This window comes from Chiloscyllium punctatum, chromosome 26, assembly GCF_047496795.1.
Source record: "Chiloscyllium punctatum isolate Juve2018m chromosome 26, sChiPun1.3, whole genome shotgun sequence".
Classification (NCBI taxonomy): Eukaryota; Metazoa; Chordata; class Chondrichthyes; order Orectolobiformes; family Hemiscylliidae; genus Chiloscyllium; species Chiloscyllium punctatum.
The window spans coordinates 58061059-58074165 of NC_092764.1; the positions used below are offsets into that span (position 1 = coordinate 58061059).

At 42.2% G+C, this 13107-nt stretch overlaps 1 protein-coding gene across 3 annotated transcripts in view; it reads right to left on the bottom strand.

Annotated features, from left to right (window-relative positions):
- The window catches only part of fhod1 (formin homology 2 domain containing 1), a 310142-nt gene that overhangs the window by 137100 nt on the left and 159935 nt on the right, over positions 1-13107 (bottom strand). For all 3 annotated transcript variants that reach the window (XM_072547486.1, XM_072547487.1, XM_072547488.1), the window contains 2 exons: positions 10113-10218; positions 3935-4029 (listed from right to left, as the gene is read on the bottom strand). In XM_072547486.1, coding sequence (XP_072403587.1) covers positions 3935-4029; positions 10113-10218 — 201 coding nt within the window. The remainder of the gene's footprint in view (positions 1-3934; positions 4030-10112; positions 10219-13107) is intronic.

Below are 13107 nucleotides of genomic sequence, written 5' to 3' on the forward strand. Positions count from 1 at the left end.
TTAGAACAAAGCAATTCCCACGCAAAGGTGTGCTACCAGGTTAAAAGCACAGGTAAAGTCAGGTAATGTTCTATCTCTTATGGAGGGAGTCTGGCATCAGGTAATTGAAGATCTTTTTCTGGAGGATTTGCACTTTGCAATCCAGCCCTCCCTCTCACCTCCCAGCATCAAAGGAAGCAAATAAGTCAGTCACATCTGATCACCTGGGATCCAAAAGACAGGAACCATAAACCCAAAAGCCAAGTTTACAGCAAGCAGGTTCCTTCAGCTCCCCTGCCTCTACCTGACTGCACCCCATGAGTGAAGCCTCTCGCTGTCCCAGTCCTCCTAAACTGAAGCTCTGCTATGCCATCCCAAGTACCATCCCATGGCTTTGCCATTTGGTTACAGTGGTTTAGTTAGATAAATCTGCAGCAAAGCTTCTGCTTAAATTGATTAAACAAGTCTGTACATTTCAATATAATTTAAATACAATTAACGCAGTGTGTAATTTTAATAAAGTAACCAGATTACTTTCAATTTAATGGCACATTCTTTGCTTTTTAAAGAAAAAGCAAACTGTCTTTAAAGCAATTCCAATTTAAATAATGAACCAAATCAGAAGTTTGAGGTTCCCCATCAAAATTGTTGAGCTTTCTGTTAGTTTGACTCAGTGCAAACCACAAATTGATGCTGCTTTCTGGCTGACTCTATAGACCCCTGCTGGCAGACTGAATGTTCAGCAGTCTTCTGACATGGCATATTTGTTGATCTAACAGTAAATACCAGCGCTGTCACATCATTAAAAAACAGCATTCTTTGTTGATAGCCGCTGGGCAGAACTATAAGTCAGTAATCTGGTGAAATGTGCTTTATAAATGGAAATGGCTAGTCTTAAAAATTAACTGTCAAATTTAATTCCTCTGGCAAAACAAATATCTCGGTCTGCTTGACATTCATTGTAATTCATTAAAGTTACATTTTGCATCTCATCTATTGATCGTTTTATATCAAAGATATAAAAAGAAATACATATTAATTATTTGTGGCTCTTTTTCCCACATCTTATATTAAGACCACAGCAGGTGCTTAAAAGTTAGCACCTTGTAAACATTTCTATAAAAAGACACACGTGCGTGTTAAAAAAATGTGCTGCTTCCTGTTCAGTAACAGAACATGAAAAAAAAACTGCCCGTTCCACATTGAGGCTCGAAATATTAGTGCGAGTCAATGGATTGCCTGGGTTCTATTCAAGTGAAAGCAGCCGGCTTTTGATTCACATCACTTGCAGTTTAACCAATGCAACATGTTGGATATTGCCAGGGGAAATGGAGGTTACAATGGGCTCTGGTTTCCTGTAACATTGTTCTTATTACTTACATCTTACCATGACAACACTGGGAAAAAGATACATCACTTGTATGTCAGCCTCAATTTTGTTTTATGAAATTGAAGCTAATCAGGTTACAAGTTGTCACGAATGTACCGGAGTCCATCATTCCAATAATTAACTGGTTGGTGGTGACGGAATTACTTGTGGTCAATTGAAAAATACACTCCTTTACAATGAGAGGACTACTAGCCTTATAGAACTCCCTCTAGTAACTTTACATCTATATTAAACACTAAAACTGGACCCAAAGTCGCTTCACCAAAGCCAGATGCAACTTCAAAATTACCTCCATTTGATTTAATTATTTAATTAACACTTTTTATGGACAACCTAAATTATGTTTGTGTAACACTTCTGACACTATCCACAAACCTCGCTGGCCTCTTTCCTGCTCAGATCCTTCAAATATGTGACCATCTAATAGCAATATTCATTTCTTTGGTGCAATGAGATGATTTTACGTATATGCACGATCGATGTTATTGCAAGACAGAGAAAATTCATAAATGACTTGCAACTAAAACTGCTTGACACGCATCCTTTACTAAATACTCGGATACTACCATCCTTACCTGGTCTGGCCTACATGTGACTCCAGACCCATAGCAATGTGATTGACTTTTAACTGCCCTCTGGACAATTAGGGATGGGCAATAAATGGGCAGCGACCCCCTCACCTTGTGAATGTTTTTTTTTAAAAAGCACCTGATCCCTTTGTTGTGTCCCTAGACTTTGTTATGGTTCTGATGGGAAGTATGTGTTGGAACTCGAGCTCCACTAGACCACACACCATACCAAGAGTGTCCATGTCTTATTCAAACACCAAAAATGGTCAACATGTTTCTCTTCATTACTGTCAACTAGAACAAAAGAGACTTTCACTGGCTTCTCAATTAGCTCAAAAATAACATAAATTTTAGAGGAAACATAGTCTTCAAAAAATGGTATGCTGCTTATCAACTAAGTTACTAGAATTAAACTATGTCACCCTGAATCCCATCATACACACATTAAATACACAGATAGAGTACGGATGTTCATTACTCTACAGAGCTATTATGATTGGGGCAAAAATCATTAGGCCAAAGCAAAATAAAAAACAACATCTCTGTGGGTCAAGGAGCATCTTCCAATAAAAAAATAGGTTGACCTCTCACATTAACTTTGAATTGCTGTCCATGAAACCAGAATGCTGACAGTTTCAGTCTAACGAAAAGTCTTCAGTCTAAACTTCAGTTTCTGCTGGGAAATGACATTTGAAACTTTACCAGGCTTTACTCCTGCTTCACTGACAGGATTACACACAGTGCTGCTTTCAGCTCCAAGCCCTGACTCTTACTGACTAAGACAGAGACAATACTGTTGCAGCTCCGTGACCATTTCGCTAACATCCCACAGCTGCTAGGTGTGCACTAAAAAAAAACACACTGCACCTCAGTCCAGAGGCTGTTGCTAGATAATGGCAGAATTAATCAAGTAAGGCTTCCTTGGTCTGTTTTCTCAACAATTAAAGCAATGTAACTCTACTCTTATCTCTCCCTCTCTCAAACTTTGCTGGACACTGCTTTCCGAAGTCACTTGCATTTTTGAAACAGCAAATAGACCATAGTCTCCTTTAATCTTTTCACTAAACAATCACAAGATAACTCCTTCATAACCCAGTAATGTCCAAATGCATCCATATTCCAAATCCCATGGTCCAAAAACACTTGCATTCCAAACAACTTCCATTACCACTGTTCTTCCCTCAAAACCCATGCCATGTTTTCTGAAGCACCCAGTGACTAAAGGTTAAACTCAAGAGCAAGGACATACCTCGAATGAAGATGCTAAATTGAGCCTTATTGACTCAACCACATCCACTCCCCCGAGCAGTGAAAATCAGGGGCAAGAAAGAAATCAATCCCAAAAGATAATGACAAGAACAGATTGCATATTATTATTCATGAACTGTTCCAAGCAATGGCCAAAAAATATTCACACCAACAGCAATATCGACAGCTGTTACAGACCTGTTCCACAAGGGAGTATGGACAGCAAGCGATTTGACCATAATTGTTTTTATATCATTCATGTGGTGTGCATGCTGCTAGCTAGGCCAGAATTTACTGCCCATCCCTAATTTCACAGAGGGCAGTCAATGCTTAATTACATTTCCGTCAAATGTGAGCCAGACCAAGTAATGACAGCAGATTTCCTTTCCTAAAGGACATTAGTAAACCAGATGAGTTTTTACACCATTAGACCAGCTTTCATTTTTAGATTTTTCAATTATATTGAAACTTCACCATCTAGATGCAGGGGATTCAAACCCATGCTCCCGGGAATTAGCCTGTGGTTCTGGATTTCAGGATCCAGGGCACCACTATCCGATATCCAAATGCATACACTTTTCAGCTACGTTCCTTGGGGAATGGACTCATTTCTTGTACTCCTGCAGTCTTGAGAAAACCAAGTCCAATTGCGATATCCTTCTGCAGTCTGGTGAAGAGTAATCCTGCTCGAAACTTTCAAATTCATGTAAAATTAAACACTCATTGTAAATTAGGATGCATGACTCACCATGCTGCCAGACAGTGTGTACAGCCATTGGACAGTCTCATTATGACCAATGACACCATTCATTCCATCCACAAACAGCATTATCTGGCTCAGAGCTGTGAATGAAATTGAAGAGACTGTAAGCTATGTCCTGACAATTCTGATGTTTCAAACAACTTTACTCAGGTTTGGTGTTGGTACCAAAAAAATCACTGCAATTACTGAAACTTTGATGTAGAAACAAAGTATTAGCAAAAGTCAACATGTCAAGCAGCACCCATGAGAAAACTGACAAGTCAGTGCTTCAAGTGAATGTTGTTCATTAGAATAATCATCTGGTCATCCATTTTCCAACAATTAACACAGCTCACACTGGTTAAATACTTTATAAATTTTTTTCAAACCTATTTTTTCTAATCAACCTGCTCAAAGATGTTATTACAGATCACTGGAGCAGATGGGACTTGAACCTGGGTCTCCCAATCCAAGGTTTGGGACACTAGCACAGCTCAACAAGAGCCATTACCAGATCATTATTGTTAACCTGGGGAATTAATGTGCCTATTAGGGAGTGGTGCTGGAAAAGCACAGCAGGTCAGGCAGCATCCGAGGAGTAGGAAAATCGATGTTTCGGACAAAAGCCCTTCATCAGGAAACTGATTGACCTGCTGTGCTTTTCCAGCACCACTCTAATCTAGACTCTGATTTCCAGCATTTGCAGTCCTCACTTTTCCTGAGCCCATTAGGGACCCAAGGGAAAACCTTCAAGCAGAGACAGAGGACATACTTAATATATTAATTAAGTATTTTACATCTGTTTTTGCAAAGGAAGTGGATGACATGAAGCCCACACCAGATGAGATAATCAAAAAGGACGCACTAGAAAAATAAGCAATACTGAAAATTGGTAAGTCACCTGGTCCCAGTGGACTGCTTCTTCAGTTACTGAAGTAGTAAAAAGGCAAAAATAACTGAGGTGTTGGACCCAATCTCTCAATCCTCAATGGATAAGGAAGTAACATTTGGAGCACTGGAGAATTATTCATTCAAAACCATGGAGAGGGATAGTGAGAAATTGATAGGCCTCACATCAATGGTGAGAAAGTTACTATCAGTAACAAAATGAACTTTAATCTGGAAGCACACGGATCAATCAGGGTCAGTCAGTCAAGGGGCAACCTACTGAGACCTTCAGGATGAACAAATAGGGACAAACCATGACTTTGTTCTGTCAATACCCTGGAATTACAGCAAAAATCATCGACAACCGATCGAGAGAAAAGATAGAGTGTTGTTGGGGTCAGGGAGGTGCTACATGAAACACTGTTGAAACAGATTTTTAACTCCACATGGGAGTTGGCACAGAGACAGATGGGTATGAAAACTCACAATGTTGGTGAGCATGCCAGTTTTTCAGCACCCATCCTGGACCATTTTCCCTGGGGGTGGGAATGGTGGGGTGGGTTGTAAGCAGTTGGATACAACTGAGCAGTTTGATGTCCGATGAGCAAAGACCATTGGAATTCCCCAGTCTTCAGGCTCTAGGAGGGTTCAGGGTGGTGAAGTGGCTGACTGTAGCAGTCTCCCAAGTGGCTGATCTGGGGACCAGCTTTCCAGTCACCTACCTGCCCGTCCACAAGCCAAGGATGCCCTGTGGAGAGGGCATCTCCTTCCAAGATGGGTGTGGACCTCCTATTACCCCTTCAGCCTCGAGAATCTGTTTAATTTGGCAGTGAGCCAGCCTTGGGCCTACTAATTATCTTATTCAGTTGAGGCCGCGGGGGGGGTGGGGGGGGTGGGGGGGGGATGATACCACAAAGTGATCCACAGTTTGTGACCACTGAGGCATGTAGGCAGCGATGAGGATCTTACAGGATTATGGCCAAAAAGGATGGCAAGTACCTTTTGCAAAAAGCCAGGACCAGCGGGATGGAGGGAATGGCCTACTTTGTAATTATGCTATGATGCGAGATGGTTATAAGTGGCCAAGCAGCAGAAAGGAAACAGTGGACAAAGCTCCCAGATAAACCAGCGAGATATCAACTGCAGAATGTTGGTGCTGAAATCATTTATTTCTCTGAAGCATTCAATAAGAAATGGTTCCTCACACAATATATTAGCCCAGAAGCCATCATCACTATGTAACCCTGTTAGAATCATATAATCCCTACAGTGTGGAAACAGGCACTACAGCCCAACAAGTCCACACCGACCCTCCAAAGAGAAACTTACCCAGACCCATTCCCCAATGCTATTAGTCTACTTTTACCCCTGATTAATCTACCTAACCTATACATCCCTGAACAATATGGGCAATTCAGCTTGGCTAATTCGCCTAATCTGCACGTTTGGATTGTGGGAGGAAACCGGAGCACCTGGAGGAAACCCAGACAGGCACTGGGAGAATGTGCAAACTCTACATAGACATGGGGAGAATGTGCAAACTCCACACAAACAGTCGCCTGAGGCTACTGTAATCTTGTTAGATTTATAGAATCCCTACACCATGAAAACAGGCCATTTGGCCAAAATCCACACCGACCCTCCAAAACGTAACCTACCCAGACCCATTCCCCTACTCTATTACTCTACATTTACCCTTGACTAAAGCACCTAAACCATACATCCCTGAAAAATTTGGGCAATTTGGCATGGCCAATTCCCCTAAACTGTTCTGGGTCACGAGGCAGACAGCGGAAGGGTTCCATAGGTAAGGACTATGAAAGGTGGCCTCTGCATTGCTCAGTTCAACAATAAAACAAAACTAAACTGAAAAAAACTTAAATATTTGAATCAGAAGAATTGAATTGTGAGAAGGAAAAACTGACATGCAGAATTACAGCTTTTCAATGGGAAATGTTTAACCTGGAGCTAGAAACACAGAACAGAGGAAACAGGGAGAAAAGAGAAGGCTGAAAGTTCCCACGTGGACAAAGCGATTCAATCAAACTTGGATATCTTCATTTAAAAATTAGTGTTTACTGAGACTAAAAATGAAAGTCAGGGCAAATACTTGCAGCAAAACTATAAAAAAGGAAATTCCAAGATACAAGATGATCAAAGGTCAGCAAAATAACACCGAGAGCAGCACAGAAGCTCTGCAGTGACACATCTATCAGTCCCCCGAAGGTTGTGGAAGGTCATGAAGCTGGTGAGCCTACAGCACAGGCTTAGAGAATGGCCACTTCAAAATAAATAGAGGTATTGCAGCATCAGAACACCAGAGGGGGCTGTAGAACAGTGTTCACAGAGAGCACTATCAACAAAAAAGGTTAAAAATCACACAACACCAGGCTATAGTCCAACAGGTCTAATTGGAAGCACTAGCTTTCGGAGCGACGCTCCTTCATCAGGTGAAAGGGAGCAGAAGGCTGTGGTTCACATGAGAAAATGCTGGGTTGGGACAAGACAAAGGCAGGAATCCAAATTTGTTACAAATGGTCCAGTTTTCAGATGGAAATTGACGGTCAATTCAAATAATTTATTTCCGTTGACTGACTGGGACGGCATTTATTTTAATGTTATATTTAGATTGCAAGTCATTTAACCCTCAAACTCTGGCATCTCTGTGCTTGGACTTTCCCCTGGCTTTTCCCATTTTATTTAATTTTGTGAAACCAATCTATCAAACTTTGAAAATCTGATTGCACGTCCACTGATTTTTATTTTGCTTGAGAAAGCATTCCCCATCTGTCACTCTTTAAGCTTGAAGGGTAGGAGTGGATACTGCAAAATCTTTTGATTAAAAACGGCAAAGAAATAATTGATAATGAAAAAAAAACCTGCAAATCTATGTTTAAAATTAAAAGAGAAAATGTTGGCAAGGCAGATTTGTTGGGCCCAAAGCCTGTTCCAAATCTAAAACATTCTCGTGGCTCATCGGGAGAAGCCATCTACAAGGAGTTCAGATTAACTTTAACCTAATATAAAGCTGCTGAACAGTGAGTGCAGAAAAATTCCATAACTTGTATTCCCTGTATATGAATACCAAACATCAGGGATGCATACTAGAGTGAGGTACTACTCATAGTTCTCTCATCTGGTCTCCCAATTGATTCTGAGGGACAAAAGAACTCCCAATCGTAACAATCACAATGAGGGTAAAACTGGAGAACCAAGAAAGAACAGCAAATAGATCATTTGGAAACAAAAACAGACATTTTTGGACAAACTCAGCTGGTCTGGCTGCATCTCTTGAGAAAAATCAGAGTTAAGGTCCAGTGACCCTTCCTCAGAACCGATGGTAGCTAGGAAAATGTCAATTTTTATGCAGAAGATAGTGTGGGGGGAGGGGGTAAGGAGTAAGCGATAGGTGGGCATGGAACCCAAAGAGAGAAAAGAACAGCCGTCAGACAAAGGAGTGGATAAGGATCTGGCTAAAGAGGGTGAATAGCTGTTAGTGGGGACTATGAGTGGCTAACAATGGGTTGTGTGTAATAGATGATTAAAAAAAAGGCCTGATGCGTGGGATTGGGGTAAACACATGGGAGAAGGTGGCTCAAGCCCCAAAATTGATAAACTCGATATTGAGTCCTGAAGGCTGCAGGGTTCCCAAGTGGGAAATGAGGTGCTGTTCTTCCATCTTGCACTGAGCTTCACTGGAAGACTACAGCAAGCCTGAGATAGAGATATTGACCGGGGAATAGGGTAGTGTGTTAAAGTGGCAGGCAACTAGAAGCTCAGAGTCTTCTTTGCTGACAGAGTGTAGATGTTCTGTGAAGCAGTCACCCAAGTCTATACTTCATTTCCCCAGTGCAGAGGGCATTCAGCTCAGCTTTGCAAACTCAGCAATTTCAGAGCAGAACCCATCTCTCCAGATCAAATACTAACCCCTGACAGTAAAAACTCCAACTGGAAAATCTGTACTGATAAAGAAAATAGTTCATAGTAGGCAGTCTTTCAATAAGCCTTTTCCTCTGTCGACATTTAATCAGGAGGGTGAGCTGGTGATGTCCTTTATCGCTGCTCATCACTTCTCATTGTGAGTGCACCCAAAAACAAAATCAAAACGAGGCTGCATAAAGAGAGCTGCTGTATTCACTGAACAGGCTCTGTCAGGAACTGTGAAGAGTTATGAAGTGGAGCTGGGAGGCTGAAAGAATCATATGAAGAGCTAACTCGAAACATTAGCTTGATCGCTCTCAATGGAAGTCAAGCAGGAGGCTGGAAGAACACAGCAAGCCAGGCAGCATCAGGAGGTGCAGACGTCAACATTTCTGGTGTAACTCTTCTTCAGAACTGGGGGTGGGTGCAAGGGGAACTGCAGATAAAAGGGGGTGGGGAGTTGTGTGGTAGGGATGCCTACCTGTGTTCACCAATCCCTACCTCATAAACCTGCCCCATGTCTCTCTCCATGAATGCTGTCTGACCAGCTGTAATCTCCAGCTTTGGTTATCTTCAGTACAGATTCCAGCATCTGCAGTAATTTGCTCCTTGGGTCTTATTTTGATGTTATTTACCTGCTATAGAGGGCACTTACACCAACAAGACTGTCATGTGGGACAATCATGATCAGAGGTCACAGATTACAATTCCATTTACAGTTCTGGTTTGTGGAATTAGAATTAAAATCCCTACAGCGTGGAAACATGCTCTTTGTCCCAACAGGTCCACACCACCCCTCCGAAGAGTATCCCACCCAGACACATTACCCTACAATTCCCCTGACTAATGCACCTAAGCTACACAACTCTGAACACTATGGGACAATTTAGCATGGCCAATTCACCTAACCTACACATCTTTGTGACTGTGGGAGGAAACCGGAGCACCAGGAGGAAACACACGCAGACATGGGGAGAATGTGTAAACTCCACACAGACAGTCGCCCGAGGCTGGAATCGAACCTGGGTCCTTGGTGCTGTGAGGCAGCAGTGCGAACTGAGCCACCGTGCTGCCCAATGAGAAGGCTCACCCTCCTGATTAAATGTAGACAGAGGAAAAGGCTTACTGAAGGATTGCCTACTTTGCACCATTTTCTTTACCACGACAGATTTTCCCGTTAAGAGTTTATACTGTCAAGGTTTCAGATTCCTAAACAGGTGCAGATGGCAAATACTTAGAAGTATTTAAATTTAACCTGAATCCCAGTTTGAATCTTGCCAGTAAGCACATTATCATAAAGAACATGATCTGATAGCAAAATGATATTTAGCAATAATCTGCACTGTATTGAAGCAGAGACAGGGTACTCACGAACCTCGCAGGATGTAGTTCTGATAGTTCTGGTCAGCTTCAGCTCCCACTTTGATGAGACATGTCAATCCTTCAGCACTGACAAACTCGGGCACCAGGTCTTTGTCATCCTGCAGAAGAAGATGCACCTCAGTCAGCGAGTGACAAACTATCTATTTGTGGCAGTCACAATGACTCTCACAGTGATGGGAACAACACTGAACAGCAATTGCACTTTCACACTCCCACCCCAAGAGAAATTCACGAAACCAATCTGGCACATTCTGGGTATGAAGGAGCACAGTGCAGGGCCTAAAATAGAGCTTCACTCCTCACTGAGGACTTCAACATGAACTCACAAGGAACTCAATGCAAATTCCTGAGGAACTCGACATAAACTCACGAGGGCCTTGATGTGAAACACAAGGTCCACGTGTACACCCACAGATTTCTGGGATGGTGCTGGTGATACAATGATTTTCTTGGGTCAGGCTCAGAGATGGTCACTGAACCATAGAGAGGCTGTTGCCCATCAGTACAGTTGATTTACAGTAAATGAACAGAGCTCCACTTTCAGACTTGATGACTATGGGATAGAGAGATGCTCTCACCCTCCATTACACAGATTGACTGAAGCATCAGTTAGCACCAGGGACTGAGACTGGTGCTGGGTGGCCTCACATCCTGCTTTCATGAAAAGATCAAAGTCACCGAAACTATGCAACAGCAGACAGATCCGGGACAGGAAGAGAAACACAGCAGGCCTTAGATAAAAGCTATAAATTGAACTGTGTTTAATCAGTAGTCATTTCCAACAGCTAACACTGTACATGCATGCACTCAAACACTTTTCTGAACGTCTGTACATTTGACGTACTTGGTATGTTGGCGGTCCCTCAGGGAATTAGAGTTATATTGGAACATGCACCGTTACATCAAGGTCTGGGAAGTGATGACAGAAACTGCTGTGTTCTATCCATCACATAGATTCAGAGAGCCACACAGCCTGGAAACAGACCCTTCAGCCCAACTCGTCCATGCTGACCAGGTTTCCTGAACTGATCTAGTCACATTTGCCTGTAATTGGCCCATATCCCTTTAAAGTAGAGATCAGAGTGGTGCTGGAAAAGCACAGCAGGTCAGGCAGCATCCGAGGAGCAGGAAAATCAACGTTTCAGGCAAAAGCCCTTCATCAGGCATATCCCTTTAAACCTTTCCTGTCTATGTGCTTGCCCAAATGTCTTTTAAATGATGTAATTATAATGGCCTCTGCCATTTTCTCTAGCAGCTCGTTCCACAGATGCACTACCCTGTGCGTGAAAAAGTTAGCCCTTAGGTCCCTTTTAAATCTTTCCCCTCTCACCTTAAAGTGAGTTTTGGACTCCCCTACCTTTGTCATTCATTTTTTTTCTGCCCCTCATGATTTTATAAACCTCTATAAAGTCACCGACACTCCAGGGAAAAAGGTCCCAGCCTATCTTCTCATAACTCAAACCTTCTAGTCTCGGTAACATTCCTGTGAATCTTTCTCGTGCCCTTTCCAGTTTAATAATGTCCTTCCCTATAGCAGGGTGACCAGAATTGTATGCAGTACTCCAAACGGGGTCTTGCTAAGGTGTTGTACAGCAATAACATGATGTCCCAACTCCTGTACTCAATGCTCTGGCACACATGGTTGACCAACAATCTCTCCTGCCATTGGCATGTGTATGGAAGGATTTACAAGATGATATTTAAAACCTGTGTGGCCCATAGTATTAACGCACCCTGATCTTCAAGCCTTTGTACGGGACTTGAACCAAGAACATCTAGATCAGAGGTAATTCACTGCACCTCCTCCTACTTACCAGAGAAGGAGAATTAAAATATAGAAACTCGAAGAACAATTTTCATTCACGTGTCATTTCACCTCGTTTCTGGCAAACAGCTCAAACTGTTCAGAACACAATGAATTCTTTTTGAAGACTGATGAACAGCAGCCACGATGTGCAGCTCCCCATGGAGCAATGCGATGCATTCACTTCATAATCGGATGTTACTGGTGGAGCGAGGGATATTGGACAGGAGCATAGGGGAACATCCTGCTCCAATTACTTTGCATCCACCTTGACAGGCAGCAGTTTAACATCCCAAGTGTAGCGCAGAAACAACACAGCATTAGATAGCCAAGTACTCAAATACTGCACAATAACTTGTCTTTCTTGTATTTGTTCATGGGATGTGACATCACTGCCAAGTCCAACTTCTGCCTATCTCTAAATTCCCTTGACAAGGCAGTTGTAAGCTGCATTCTTGAATGACTGCAATCCATGCGATGTAGTTTCAGAGAACTGTTCGGGGTGATAAGGAATGATGAAACAGTTCTCCATCAGGATGGTGAGAGGCTGAATGGAGATTGGCCGATGCCAGCATTTCCATGTATCTCCTGTCCTTCTAGGTTTGATTTGATTTGATTTATTATTGTCACATGTACCAAAGATTAATGAAAAGTATTGTTTTGCGTGCTAACCAGATAAATCATACCTCATATACGTTCATCAGGAAAGCAGAATAGAGTTCAGAATATAACTTGATAACTACAGAGAAGGTGCAGACAAAAATCAACTCTAACATACAAGAGGTCCGTCTACAAGTCTGATAACAGCACTGAAGAAGCTGTTCTTAAATCTGTTGGTACGTGTTTTCAAACTTTTGTATCTTTTGCCCAATGGAAGAGGGAGGAGGAGAATATAAAAGTGGGATGGGAGGGTTCTTAGATTATTTTAACTGCTTTCCTGAGGCAGTGGGAAGTGAAGATGGAGTCATTGGAAGGAAGGCTGCTTTTCATGGTAGAGGGCTCAGGTTTGTGAGGTGGTGTAGAATTGAATTGAATTTATTGTCACGTGTACCGAGGTACAGTGAAAAGCTTCGTCTTGCGAGCAATACAGGCAGATCACAGAGTTAAGGAGCATAGCTAAGTAAATAATAGGTAAACAGCAGCAAAAACAAAAAACACAGGTACAGGCAAATGTTAAGAGTTT